The 15,273-nt window shown below is 38.7% G+C and overlaps 1 protein-coding gene across 3 annotated transcripts; it reads right to left on the bottom strand.

The window, feature by feature from the left end:
- Nucleotides 1-3,347: 3,347 nt before the first annotated feature.
- On the bottom strand, nucleotides 3,348-15,114 carry LOC113239930 (zinc finger protein 184-like). Of its 3 annotated transcripts, none has more exons than XM_026477091.1 (5): nucleotides 14,982-15,114; nucleotides 13,137-13,264; nucleotides 10,971-11,117; nucleotides 10,769-10,821; nucleotides 3,348-5,667 (listed from the first exon to the last, which is right to left on the bottom strand). In XM_026477091.1, the coding sequence occupies exons 1-5, from the start codon at nucleotides 15,061-15,063 to the stop codon at nucleotides 4,545-4,547; spliced, it is 1,533 nt and encodes a 510-aa protein (XP_026332876.1). In that variant the 5' UTR covers nucleotides 15,064-15,114; the 3' UTR covers nucleotides 3,348-4,544. The 3 variants fall into 3 exon arrangements, with proteins under 3 accessions (XP_026332876.1, XP_026332877.1, XP_026332878.1); XM_026477092.1 differs by lacking the exon at nucleotides 3,348-5,667 and adding an exon at nucleotides 6,562-7,725; XM_026477093.1 differs by lacking the exon at nucleotides 3,348-5,667 and adding an exon at nucleotides 7,740-8,807.
- Between the last annotated feature and the right edge of the window lie 159 nt (nucleotides 15,115-15,273).

The raw sequence follows: 15,273 nt of genomic DNA, 5'->3' as shown, positions 1-15,273 counted from the left end.
ACCGGGATTTCCCGGTATTTCTGGAATCGGTAAATGAGTTTTCGCGCGCTCTCTCCGAAATATATCCGATAGAAAACCGTTGTAAACAATGAAGTGCAGGACATACGAGATGGTATCATTCAAGGTAGCATGCATGCATCTCGAGATTTGAGTGGCATCACAACCGATATGCCCTTCATAACAGACTTAGCCGTTTATTAATATGGGCCATAGTTTATCAACTAACTACAGGAAACATCATCATAACTGAATACGTAATTTAGATTTAAAATTCCAGTAAAACGTTTGCGGCAAGACAAATACATGGTTTAAACGTAAACATAATTTATAATAATCAAGTTTAAATTTTGTTGTCCTTACAATACTAAGCATTTTGGAGTCACATTGAGAAATGACACGGATTTTTTAATGAACTAGTTATACAAAACAAGGTTTAAATTATACTCATTTTTAGTTAATAGCAATAAGCTTTTATGAAATTATTATAGTTATTAGCGGAAATCGGTATAGACAAATGTATATTTACCTAAAGGTTTCCACATATAGCTGATTTCTCGTTTCGTCACGATAAATTGTATTGATTCATCGCTACTCCCTTGGCGTTCAAGTTAATCGTTAACGACATAAACATACACTATCGATTCAATTAGTCTGAGACGACCAATCATCCCGTACATGAGGACCTTAAAATTCAAGGAAATAATAGAAGAGTGCATAAACTTCCTGAAATCGAAAACAATCAAAAGGCAAAAAATGGCATTTTTAATACAAAATTTTCTTAATACCGTATAATATAAAGTAATAATTATTTACACGCCAAATATACAGAACAAAATACAGTACTATTATTCCGGGATTCACAGAGAGGTATTTTTCACTGTGTGTGTATTAGTTAATCCAACCTTACAACTGGAATGATATGTATTTGTTATTTTTTCAACATGACAGGCTGTAGCTAGTACAGTACCTTTTTATCTCCCACCACTATTGTCTGTTGCTAAACTCGTATGTGTAAAGTAGTTTTTATATTTTTATTTTGTTATAGAGTTAGTTTAATAATAATCATAGATACTAAATCTATGATTATTATTAAATAATAAATATGTTCCGGTCTCCCTTTTAAAAATTCTAAACAAAATGTTACTTCATTTGCATCTTTGATATGCGTCTTCACGTAACATCTAAGGGAGTCGCCACACTCATTAACGTGGAATCGGCTTGAGCCGTAGATCCCCTGTCTACTCCCGTCTTTCGTGTCCGAAACAATTACTGTCAAATAAGTAATATTGATTCAGAAGATTCCGTGTCCATGAACGTGGTGACCCCTTAACAGTTATGGGGTTTAGTGTGTAATATATGTAAAGCCAACTATTATGTGAATATAAACTTAAACCTATAAAAAATCTTTAAATAAAAAACAATCATCCGTGGAGTGTATTGGTTTTATTTAGAATAAAATTCCAATAAGTTTACATCTGTAACATCTATCGAAACTAGAGATCAAACACGTCTATATGCTAACTGTAAAAAGCCGATACGACAAAAAGAGTATAAGTACTTAAAAGTTGTAAACAAGAGCGAAATTATATTTATTAACAGAACAAATGGAAAAAAGTACCAGTAGTTCTGTCAACAGAACTAGTGGAAATAATGGAATTTAATCTTGACATAAAATCTAATGTTTCAGAGACAATGATTCAATGTCGTGGAAACAGATGAATACACAAAATTTATACATTACATACATGTGCTTGTGTTCTTAAAAATCATAATCCTCCTCTTAGCATCGCCGTAGTCGATTAAAAATTTAGTTTGCATAATCGTATGTGTTAAAAGAATCTACTGACCTAACGTTTATATATTATATGTTTGTATGTACATCTTTCCAAAATTACATTGGCACAAAACACGCACCTACCACCTAACTTTACTAATTATGTACAGACGGCATGACAAAATATAACCTATTCGTTCTTATCGTATCGATAGCATATACTAACTATTACGACCCAAAACTTGGCTAGGTTACGTACGAAAATTACATTTTTGTCAAACAATCTATAAAAAAAAGATTCGATGCGGTAGCTGCGGGAATTCCCAAGACAATGCGAGAATTGTTTTTTTTCTGAAGTTTTTTTATGGTTTTTTTTATTCCGAAGGGGCGTGAATTGTTTTTTGGACATCAAGTTAATTAATTGTGCTATGAAAACTCATTCCCATTTCATTACCCGCCAAAGTAAATTGAGCTTATGCAGACATTATTTATTTTAAACAGGGATAAAATTTTAGAACTATAAACGATGCTAATCCCTACATTACTTATATAATACTAAAGTTTAATTATGAGTGAGTGAAGACAAAATTAATTATGAAACTGTATATTAATAAGAATTTGACCAATCACATGACGTTAATTGAATCTTAGGTAGTATACACCACATACAGTCGTTATAATTGTGCACGACTGTTTAGAGTCCCCATACCTATGAATACGGAAATGGCTTGAGCTAGTCAGAAAAAAAACAGCTTTTTTCTATCCAGCTTAATGCGATTCTGTGTCGAAAAGTGTGATGAGACCGTTGCTCAATGTGAATGGAATAAAATTGTAATTACTTACTATTATTATTACAAGGACATGGTATCTTTGACCATAGGTCATTTTTGTCAGATTCTGTCCTCACGAAAACAAGTGATTATGAAAAAAATAGATTTCACAAATCTAATTGGCAGTGCGCATTTTGTATAGGCAACCCATTGACCTACCAACAATTGGACGTCGGGTCTAATACAAAAACCACGAAAAAAATGTCCGAAGTTAACCTATACAAACGTAGTGACATGTAACGAAATATAAAAAACTAAAACATTTAAGTTCTTAGGTTTTCGCGATTGTTACACATAGGAAATGAAACTATTTTTCTGGATTTAAATCGCGTACATTTGTTTTTTCAAACAAACCAACGTTTTGGGCCCTTTACAGGTCCCATGGTCACGGTTGACGGCGATTTAAATCCGGAAAAATAGTTTCATTTCCTATGTAAAACATTTAATTTAAATTGTAACGTCACTGCAATGACTGCCTAATTTTGCTTGCAACAATTTAAGGACCCCAAAAACACCATATTCAGCTTCTACTGGAAATTTAACAAAATGCACCATATTTAGCTTCGACTGAAAATTATTTGAACACAAGAGTAATGGCAATGCCTTTATCGTAAATATTAATTAATTTTTATATACGGTACTTGGTACTTGGTGTAACGGGCTGGTGTCCGCAACTCCACGTCAAGGCGCCTATTTTGCGTGTAATATATATATATATATATATTATTATGTCGAATTTTGTGCAATTTCACTTAAAGAAATAATAGAGTTGGGCAGATACAAACATACAAATATTACAACAAATGTGAAAGTATGCGTGTACTATAAGAAATGTACTGATATTCCAACTAAACGTAAACCGAGGATGAGGATAATCGACGACGTCGCAGAAGACATGACTAGAATATGCTACCATCCCTCACCGGGCCCTAATAGTAGGTATGCCGAATAATAGGTTGTAAGAGAAATTTAATTTCTCAAGTCATGAAGTATGACCCACGACATGATTTATTTTAAACGGTTTGGAATAAATATTGAGTATTACTGCTAACGACGCGAATAATAAATACTATCTAAGATTTAATATAATCGAGTGAAGACAAAATGAAGTGTCATTCATAACACAAGTCTAAGACTTATTAACATCCATTCGCATTTTAATAAAAATTCAAACTACTATCGCATGGCCTTCATTTAATCTTAGGTGATGAACTTTTATAACTACTGCTTACATAGGTGAATGGAATAATAATTGCTACCATTATTACAAGGACAGTGAATCTTTGATCATTGAAAACCACCTTTGGTTTTCCACCGGCGAAGCAGGCGAGAATTGAAATCTTGCCGGCCTATTTCCACCAAAAATTGCCAATAATAGGTAGCGCGAGCCGTCGCGACCTCACGCTGTGGTCCTGGTCTGTTCGGTTCGTCTAGCGATAAACGCGTGGCTGAAGTAACATGTCCCGTAAATCATTAGTATTTAATATGTTAAATAGGAATCGGATGAACCCATTTTTTTTTTAAATCTCAAATCGTACGTACTCCACAATGCCCGTGGCACTGGGGGCACTCGCGAGCTCGTCCGAGTTTTAGGTAGCAACACGGTTCATTACTACAAAAACAAATATTCAATTCTCGCCTCGTCCATCCTCGTCAATCCAGAATATTTCACCGAAGATACGCTAACAGAGAACTGAAATTTTGTCATACAAATTTCAATCCTCATATCGCGTCGCCGGTGGCGAACCTCCTTTTGTTGGAAATTGTCGTTATGAAAACAAGTGATTTTTTGATTTTATGAAAAAAGATAGTGAATAAGATCTAGTTTCACAAATGTCCCAGGGACCAATTATTTTTTTAATGAATTTAATCAAAGCTACACCTGCATGCGTAGACATTTAAAATGAAATGACAATCCACGTTTTGAATCCACGAGATTCTTACTTCGCACTAGGGTGTTTCTTTTCCATGTGCACTTTCAAGTACCGCATTTGAGCGAATGTGGCGCCACACTTCTCGCAATCGATCTTTCCCGCCTCGTGAGTTCTGGCGTGACGGAGCAGGTCGCACTTGACGCTGAAGCCTCGGCCGCACACCGCGCAAACGTGTCTCTTCTCTTTTGAGTGTCGGGTCATGTGCCTCGCCAAGTGCGTCTTCCAGCGGAAAGACGCATCGCAATGTGTACAAGAGTAATTTTTACGCCCGTTATGAGTCTGTTTGTGAATGTACAAGCTGGCATTGCTTCGGAACTTTTTGCCACATTCGTCGCATTCAAACGGGCTTTCCCCGGTGTGGATGCTGGAATGTTGGGCCAAACTGCCTTTTGTCGCGAACTTGCGCCCGCAAGTTTTACATGAATGCTCTTTAGTCTGCTTGTGAGAGTATTTCACGTGATAGAAGTAGCTCGAAGAAACAGTGTACTCTTTACCACAAACGGAACACCTCCGTACTATTTTTCCTTTTCCTGTTTTTAAAGAGCGATTTGTACTGGCCGAGTTCCTGGCTATCTCATCACCCGTATTAGAAGTTTCAACGCTTTCGGTTTGACTGTCTTGCGAATCTTCTATAGCTTCAAAAACTGATTCAGGTAAAGGCCCGAAATCATTTTCGGTATCGCTGTGATCAGAAAAATCATTTTGGTCCTCTTCTTCTCTCCCAAAGCTTCTTACTGTAGTTTGTGGAGTAGCTTGTACGTCCGTATTGTCATTTTGCAGAACAGGTTCTTTATTACTGACTTCTGTGTTTTCATTTTCGTCCTTTATTTCACGTTTAGCCCTCATTTGCATTTGCCTCTTAATTTCTTTTCTCACGTTCTCCGAGGAGTACTCCATTGCGTGTACAGTCATGTGGGAAAGAAAGTCTTTTCTGTCGACGTAGTTGTTGCATTCTTCACAGTGGAAAAGACGGTCCGAATGAGCGGTCGTCAAGTGATCCGTGTAGTCATTTTGTGGATATTCTGAGCGACAGTAATCGCAAGCTTTGCGCAGAATGGGCGTGGCGCGTCCCGATGCAGCGTACTCCGGCGGCGCGTGCGCCGGCACTACGAATGCCACTTCTTGGAACCTGCAACAAAGCAGGTCCATCAAGACTTAAGAGACTAAAAAAATATTATTTTGTAGTTTTGTTAAGTTGGGCAAAATATTCTCTTTCATCAATAATCTTCACCATTAACCTTGAACAATAACACAACACAGTTCAAGGAATCGTTAACTTTCTGCCTCAGTATTTTTATGTGTACGAGAATGTGCAGTCAGTTGACTCCGCAGCCTGAATGTTCGTCCGCATCTACAATTGAATGCTTTTTCTCCCGTGTGAACCGTCACATGCGCACGCAGCTCGCCGGGCCTTTTAAACCTGGACCCGCACTCCATACACAAGAATTTGCGCTGGCTTTCGTGCGTCTTTTTGTGCATTCGCAACGCGGTGCTGGATTTCGACGCCTTCCCGCAGAGATCACAAACAAATTCTCTTCTATCCGAATGAGATTTTACATGATCTTGTAAATGGCTATTCCTTGAGAATGTTTTACGACAAACTGGACAACTGTGTGGACGATCTCCTGTGTGTAATGCTCTAGTGTGTCTCGTGAGATTTCCGCTGTCGCTAAATGCAAGGCCACAGGTATGACAGCTGTACCTCTTCTCTCCTTGATGCAACCGCGCATGGCGTCTCCATGAATTCACACCGATGTTTCTTTTACATACCTCACATGACGCATACTTTTTGCCGTTTTCTGCGATAGAAATTTTAGGTTTATTTATGTTTTCAATGAGACTTATCGCGGATTTGTTTTCTTCGTTTTCTTCGACTTTGACGTCGATTCTATCGAATTCGGTTAATGTTCTGTAAAGTAGAAGCGAAAAGGTGTCATGAAAATATTAATAAAAAGCTTACGAGATTTTCTAATAATTATATTATAAACTTTCATTCGATTACAACAAGTTTTAGTCTCTGTTATATACTATAAGTACATATAAGAACAAATAATTTCTAAATTATTTACATTAGTATGGTCCGATTTGTGTATAGACTAGCATATTTGGACCCCGAGCAGATATGGGTTGTATCACTTCTCTTGCTTGTTCATTGTCATGCAGTCTTTTAACGTGATGCGTCAACGCCCTTCGTTGTCTGAACGCAGCGCCACAGTGTATGCAAGTAAACGGTTTGGAGTCGGTATGAGACAATGTGTGACTGTTTAATTCATGCTTTTGACGAAACCCTTTGCCGCAGTGAGTGCATACATGTGGTCTTTCTCCTGTATGTTTGAGTCTGTGCCTTGTTAAGCCGGATCTAAGTCGAAACTTTGCGCCGCATTCTGCGCACGAATATGGGAAATGTTCACTGTGTGTCTTCAAATGGACATGCAAAGATCCACTCTGTGTAAACCGTTTTCCGCAATGAGAACACACGAAAGGACGCTCCCCTGTATGTATCCGCATATGTTGTTTCAAATTCTGCGAATTAGCGAAATTCTTTGGACAATATCTGCACGAGTGTCGGCGTACTTTCTCGTGAGTTTCCGTCAAGTGTCTTTGTAAGCCATTCGGAGCTCTGAACTGTTTTCCGCATATATGACACACGCATGGGCGTTCTCCCGTATGAATTCGTTTATGGAACACATATGTATGAGCTGAGCTCAGATTTTTACCGCATATACTGCAAGTGTAATAGATCTTCCCATTTATTTTCGATCTAACTTCGCTTAGTTCCAGTCGAGTTCTTTCATCCATTCTGTCTTTTCTCATGTTGCACTGTGTTAAGTCGTCGAAATTGTCAATGTTCAGTTCTTCAATTTCGCCGTTCATACTGTCATCGTTGACTATTTCGGAATCGCTGGAGTCTGTAATTTCATTGATCGGCTCTAATTTATGTTTAGAGAAGAAATGATTTCGGAACTTTAATAAAGCATGGTAGAAGTTGGTATATAAATCTGTGGATTTTTTGGTTGCAACACTTGAAAGAGGTTCATCGTCGTCGTCAGATTGTGAAGCATTTTCTCCTAGGAAATGATTATCTTCTAGATTATCTTTCACATTTTGAGAGGTATCTATGTAATACTGGATTTCAGAAGAGTCCAGGTTCGTTCTAGTCTCAAATGCGTGTTGGCAGGGCTTGCACCTGCAACAAACAATCTCCGTTACTTCCTTCCGTGAGTGCTTATATGGTATATCAGGTGAGAGCCCTTTCTAAATTTCTTTGGACAGAAGTGACATGCGTATTTCCTTATATCTAAGTGCATTTCGATGTGTCTCTGCAAGGTTTGTTTTGAGCGGAAATTTTTCGTACAATAGTCGCAATGGAATGGCGCATCTCCACTATGTATCCTCGAATGTGTGTCCCGTGTTTGCCTCGAAGGAAACGCCTCGCCGCAAAAATGGCAAACATAACTTAAAATTCCCTGATGAACTAATTTTTTGTGCTTTGATAAGTTTGAAGCATTGCTGTAAGTTTTTTCGCATAACTCGCAAATATATCTCGTGATTTCTGAGTGACTTTTCAAGTGAGTCAGCATGTGGTACTTATTAGAGAAAACCTTGTGGCATTCTGGACAAGCAACAGGTATGTATTTTTGATGTCTAGTGCCATTTTTTGGCAACTTACTTATATCTTTACCTTTATTTCTATGTTGCTCTGTAGCGTGTTCATCGATAATATGTGTTTGAAGGTCGTTGTGGGTATCGGTAGAAAAACCACAAGTCCGACAAATGTTATTCACATTATTTTCGTTGCAGATCACGTGTGATTTATGTAAATGTTTAAAAAAGGATTCTCTTTCCGTGTACTGTACTTCGCAACATATAATCCCCACATTTATGTTTACTTCAACATGTTGGCTAATATGATGGCTTAAACGTATCGTGGATGAAAACACGCTTGCACAAAATGGACAGCAATAACTTCGTAATATTGGTTCTGATGATTGTTTGTTCGAGTCACTATCTGTCGAGTCCTCGAGAGTTAATTTTTCTACAAAAGTGACATAGTCTTTTATAAAGCGTTCGGTTGCATGCATGATGTTCAGGTCTGAAATATGTTCCACCTCAATATGTTCAGCTAACTCTTCGGAAGTGGTCGAAATGGGATGTTCTGGGCATTTTTGGCAAACAAACTCAACATCCGAGTGTTCCCCACCTATGTTTATCGTATTTGAATAGTCACTTATTGCTTCCTCTATGATTTTACGAAGTGTTGAATCTAACCTGAAATAACACACCAATATAGGAACTGTTGACATTTCACTAAGTGGACAGAAGGACAGTAAAATAAGCTTAACTTGAGTTAGTTTGAGAGTTGAAGTCGTTCGTGTACACGGGCTCTTTTAACCAGGTTTCCCTGAACGTGCCGGTATTAAGTAGTTCGTTTATCACCTTGGGTGGTGACAAACGAACTACTTATTACCAGTGGTTGGTTTCGTCCGTTGTTAGCAATCACCATGCTGGTAAAATAAGGTCGCCAAACAGTAAAAGTCGTGTTCCAGCATGATGTCTGAGGTAGCCTTTCTGGAAGGGTTTGGGTAGTTACGTTGCGCTTGCGGACTGGTTCCAGTGCTCCATGATGGTTGCACTTTTGAATGCCGGGTTGCGGGATCCTAAAACGGGCTCTAGTAGCCACGGACAAAAGGCTGCCCTGACATGTCGTAAAAAATTGTCGACCGGATGCAAAAAGCCTGATGGCCATCCCGATCATCTTCGCATGCTTCAGGTCAGTCTCCCGTTTTTGTACTTCTCGCTTAGCTAATCTAACCAATACGCTTTCTTATGCATTCATTAATTGTGACAAAAGAAAACTGGGACGCATCTTTCGTGCGGTTAAAGTAAATTGATAATATTCGGAGATTGCACTGAAATCTCGACGAGATCAATCACCACATTGACATTGAAACCTCATCTGCTGTTCCTCATGGAGACGTGACGAATGAGTGACGATACTAGGAAGTATTAGGTACCCCAGTTACACCCAAAAGCATGCCATTCTACGTCACAGCATAGCACCTGTGCATACGTTCGAGAAGGTACTTTACGTGGAATGTTATTTTATGCCCATAAATTTTGTTCACAGAGTGGTAACTTGGAGACATTCAGACTGCACTAACTCGTACTCAGCAGCGGTTTATTCACAGATATCACAACACTCGCCACTTTGAGCGGTTGTACTTATACCAGAACACTGACCAGCAGATGCATTTTCTGGCATCCAATTCTCATTTGCTTTTTTCTATCATAGAATAAGTTTGTTCCGATGACCCCTTCAGCTTAGTACGTAGACGTTTCTGGGGGTTCTGTTAATCTACGGACTTAGTTCCAAATTCATTAATTCATTCGGGAACATGATGGATCTGCCTCCGTGGTCGAACGGTTACCATGCCGGACTGCCATGCAGAGGTCCCAGGTATCGATTCCCGGGCCGGGAGAAATATTTGTATGGCCTACATTTATTTGTCTCGTGAGTTTGGGTGTAATTTGTAATTGTCCATTTGTGTGTCCATGGCACCCGCGACACAGGGTTTCCCTAGGGCGGGGCTATGTCGAGTGTGTGCGTTATTATTATTATTATTATTTTATTATTATTATCTCGTTTTCACGGGATTTTGTATGTTCAGTTACCAAAAGTCTTCAATAATATTGGAGCTCGAAATCAACCAATCTCCATTGAGCTCAAGCTTGCTTTCTTGTGGAGTACTATTGTCACCACGAATCTACCGGTTCTCAGTCGGACGCTTTGGACTCACCGGAGCGCTGAGCTAAGATATTAAATAGCAACATCGTGCTTGCTGAGGTAAATCTCGTAAGCATCGCCATCGATTATCGTATAGGTATTTTATAAAGCGCTTGCTTACACTATTAGGTTTGGTCAACGGTTAATCAGTCGCGTCGCGTCGCCTCGAAGAATTTCACTCTTACACGTTCCCGCATCACCCGCACCCGCACGGAACGTTTGCGCGTTCATTATGCATGCAGCTAAAGAGAGCAACTCTTTGCCGTGTTTTATATTTCCCGAACGGTACATTCAGGGCATTGATAAGATCAGAGTGAATAGGCCGAAGGAATGGAATGCTGCGTCTTCTAGGCGAACGTGTACCACCTTCGTCCACTTGGTTACTTTCCATCAGGTATAATGCCACAGTGACATATCAGCAGAATTGAAAAGTAATAATACTTACTCATTTAGCTGGTCAATTTGGTTCGGTTCACGCTTTGTTGAGGGTTTAATATCCTGAAACAATTATTTTAATTGTAATCCACAGGGAAGTAGTATTTAGTTTGGGTCTAACATAGTTTGTAGCGGCATAGTGACAACGGTAGCCACAGCGGCGATTTGAAACAGGAGGATTGCTGTACATCCAAATGACTCGTGAAACGCACCTGCTGGGCTACGAGCTGCAACTGCGCGAGGCGCGTGCGCAGCGCCCGGTCGGCGTCGCGGCTGCACTCCACCAGCTCGCTCCAAGCCAGCAGCGTGTGCGCGCACTGCACGCACACGCCGTGCGGCAGCAGGTCGCTCTCGCTCACCTGATGCGAACAATACAACCTACAGTCTTGTTTTTATTTCAATGGAACATTCTGGCTTGTTCCAGTGGCGGGCAGACCACTAAAAGAGAGGATTCTTTCTATGGACATCCCCCAACCCAGGCCGTCAGGACAGGAAAAAATTCTTAACACTATTCATAACACATACATACACCCGTAGTGTACACTTGGACAATATAATAATATTGTCGTAAGTAAATATGGTAAATGTTTATAAATTATAAAAACAAGGTTAAAAATAGAAAAAACACCATATTTTCATTTATGTGTACATTGACTTACAAATAAATGGACGACGACGGGTCTAATACAAAAACCACGAAAAAAATGTCCCAAGTCAACCTATTTAAACATAGTGACATGTAAAGGAATATGAAAAAGCTAAAACGTTGAATTGAAATTGTAATGTCATCGCAGTACTGTCTAATTTTGTTTGCTTCGCTGTCAGTCGAACAAACGAAGACTAAAGCGTGAATGACGCTCTGTATACGATTTTAACGCCCTATAAGTTCGGACACTTTCTAGCGCGGACCCGACGTCCATATAATATGTGTATGTGTATTTACGCTTCTATTACTTTTTAAGTCTAAGGCCTACGATTTGCCGTAGAAACTCATTCATACCATCACAACTGTCTACAAATGGGGTAATCAGAGACAGTAGACCTACAAGTGTTATGTACTCGTAGACGTATATTTTTAACGACCTCCACTCGCTTCAACTTTATGATAAATCTCATTTATTTTTGGTATGTTTAACCCAGCCTCTAAGGACATTTTCAATCTGTATCCATTATATGGTAAGACCCATTCCATAAAAATACCTACTACTACTATTGTATATAGATAGATAGATACTATTGTAGTTTAAAAAACCAACTAGATGTCAAAGTCAAACATTATTTATTCCATAGGTAAAATAAATTTACACTTGAACACGTCACATTTAAGCTACTGCTCGTTCACTACGCTGACCTCCCTGAGAAGAACGAGCAAGAAACTCTAGGGATTGCTCTTTTCAAATAAACTTAAATGCTATGGAATACACTTTGAATCAAATTTTCCCCATAAAAGAGTTGTTCACCTTGGTTAAACGAAATCGTGGTACCATGAGTTTGGACTTAGCTCTAAGGTTAATATTATGGATATCTTTTTTCTTATTGATATTATATATATTTTTACGGGCGTATAAAATATTTGAGTATATGTACTGTGATGCCACAATCATGATACCAGTCTCCTTAAACTTTTCTCTGAGAGAAACCCGAGAGCCTAGACAGTACACAGAACGAATCGCTCGTTTTTGCAATACAAATATGGTTTGAATATCTGCTGCTTTACCCCACAAGAGAATCCCGTAGGACATTATACTATGGAAGTAACTAAAGTAAACTAGTCTAGCAGTACTAACATCGGTAAGCTCACGTATTCTGCGCACTGCGTACAGGTATGCAGCGGAGCTTAATCTGCTGGCCAGGGACGATATATGTGGAAACCATTGAAGTTTACTATCTAAGGTCACTCCCAAGAAGACTGCATTATTAACAAGGTCTAACTTTTCTCCGTTTATTTCTATGCTTGGACTAGTCGATTTTACGTTAGGTAATTCAAATTTAACACATTTTGTCTTCTTGGCATTAAGCAATAAATTGTTAGCATTAAACCAATAAAGTACCTTAGAGAGGGTATCATTAATATGGTCATAGTTAATGTCATGTCTGTCTATTTTAAAAATCAAGAATGTGTCATCAGCAAACAACACTATTTCGCAATGGTCCTTAACAAAGAATGGCAGATCATTAATATAAATCAGAAATAAGAAAGGCCCAAGTATTGCTACTATTAATACTAAATAGTAGCAATACTTGGGCTTTAATACTAACAAGAATACTGTTGTTTGAAGTCATTACCAACAGGGTTTAAAAGCCTATTCATGGTCACTTTTAATAGTCTGACAAAGCGAAGAAATCACGTGTAGCCTTCTGTGTGTAGCATAGCTTACCTGTATAGGCAGGTGTTTGTGAATCTTATCAGCTAAGTTGTTCTGCAGGCCTTCACCGGAGAATATTGGGATGACATATTGTGTGTTGGTGGCACATGTTCTGCATAAATTTGAGAAATCTTGCACATCTGCAGAAATACACGTTTATTTAGGAAAATAGTAAAATAATAATTATACAAATACATATAGGTACAAAGAAAGGGAATGACATGACAATTAATAATGAAAATGATGGACAAAAAGTATACAAGTCAAAGAGTTTGTGTACATAGAATGTATGTTTACATCGCAAAACGACAGAGCCATAGATACAAAAGTTGCAAGTTGAGTTATTATTATTGTTAGGGTGGCTTCATCGGGACATGTGTAGCCCCTCGTTACTGCGATCATCAGTTGATGTATTGTGATCACCACTAATTACAGTTCAGAGCCAAGGCCGACAGCATTGAAGAACTGAAGGACTTTCCTGGCTCCGACAGATTGAATGTCCTCTGGTTGTGGCATGTGCCTTCCCAGTATGGAGCTTCGTACGCCCATCAGGGTTACATTGGTTACATTGGGTGAGAAGATGAGCATGAGTGTCATCCACCTTGTGGCAGAATCTACACTCTCTACTCTCTCTGCCCAATATTTGACATGTGCTTGCTCAAGCCACAATGTCCTGTTAAGACTCTAGTGAGTATTCTGGTGCCATTCCTGTCCAATGACAGAACTTCTCTACAGTGTTTGGCACTCTAGGCAACTATCAGGGCTTTTGAATGCTCAAGACCCTTACTCTGTAGCCACACTTCTCGGGAGATGTGTGTGCTTTCATTCAGCAGAGTGAGCTTTGCCAGGCTGTATGCTATCCCTATAAAGGGTTCGGGTCCAATAAAGGTTTCCCTAGCACCAACCTTTGCCAGTACATCTGCTGTCTCATTTACCTCGACGTCAGGGTGACCTGGAACCCAGCGCAGGACCACTTTATTACTTTCCCTGAGAGTTTTCAGTAGTCACACAGTTCTCTAGAACCCTCGATGTTTAGGTGAAAGAGGTTAGTGTGAAGTTGAAGGCGTAGTAATATATTAGCATAATACTGTTTTGGATCCAACACTGACGAGTGGGAGCAAGTGTTGGGTATGGCAAAAAAGCACTAGAGTAAAGTGAATGCAATAGAAATGAGGTGCCTAAGTAAAATTTGTAATATATTGTTATGCAACAGAGTGTGGATTACTATGATCTGCAAATAATGTTGTTTCAAAAAGGACATAGTGATAAAAATAGAGAATGGTATGTTGATTGAGGTGGCTTGGACACATGACTGACATGACCTCAAAAGATTACCTTACTTCAAATTCAGAATGTTCTTAAAAAGGCTGGAGCGCATAGAATATTAAGAGTTTGTAAGAAAATAATTATTATTGGCAATGAAGTTGGCAGTTGTCTGGATCGCGCAGTGACGATCGATTGTCTCTGCCTACCCCAATGTGAATCTAAACGTACGAGTGTGTGTACAAGTACATATCCCAACAGTCGACTTATTGTAGATTGTAAAAATAAATTGTAAGCTTTATGTCTAGACTTAAGAGTGTAGAATATCCGAGTACTTAATTGATTGATTTGTATACAAATAAAAGATGGTCGCTCCATTGTGAGGACAAAAAGAAACAACTAGAAAGCATTGAAGAAATTTAGAATATTCGTTTAATTATAAAAATAGGCTAGTGATAAAAGAATCACCATGATAAATAGAAGCGAAAACTCCTCTAGAAGAGAATTGTACGCATGGCCGGCCTATTAATGGGTAGCCACCATCCATTGTAACGAAAATGTGATGCGAGACATTAAGCAAACAATAGCACTTACTTTCGAGATTGACTTGGCTCATGCTAGAAGACTGGCGCGCTCCAGGATTTGAGAGAAATATTCGTTCTGTTGTACTGTTCATATTCGCTAATATAAATATTCTTAATTGTTTTCGAAGCACGCACTTCGCGGAGGGTTTGTTTAATGATTTTTCGTTTTGTTGCTGCGATCAAACCTCAGAACACATAGTTCTTGATACGTTTTTAAATTTATTGGAACATAATTTCTTGATATTCACTCATTAAAGATTATTTATTTATACAAATTGTTAAATTATCTAAAAATAATTGTT

The sequence above is a fragment of the Hyposmocoma kahamanoa genome, unplaced genomic scaffold, assembly GCF_003589595.1.
Source record: "Hyposmocoma kahamanoa isolate Upper Pololo Valley unplaced genomic scaffold, ASM358959v1 117, whole genome shotgun sequence".
In the NCBI taxonomy this organism is placed as follows: Eukaryota; Metazoa; Arthropoda; class Insecta; order Lepidoptera; family Cosmopterigidae; genus Hyposmocoma; species Hyposmocoma kahamanoa.
Note: the sequence above shows the minus strand (reverse complement) of the source record. Positions and strands in the feature narration are given on the sequence as shown.

Bases quoted from the DNA above. Each gene is read 5' to 3' on its own strand.
- LOC113239930 (XM_026477091.1), bottom strand. From the start codon at position 15,063: ATGAACAGTACAACAGAACGAATATTTCTCTCAAATCCTGGAGCGCGC. The intron at 13,265-14,981 runs GTAAGTGCTATT...GTATTTCTGCAG, and splicing joins GAGCCAAGTCAATCTCGAAA to ATGTGCAAGATTTCTCAAAT. The intron at 11,118-13,136 runs GTAAGCTATGCT...TGTTCGCATCAG, and splicing joins ACAAACACCTGCCTATACAG to GTGAGCGAGAGCGACCTGCT.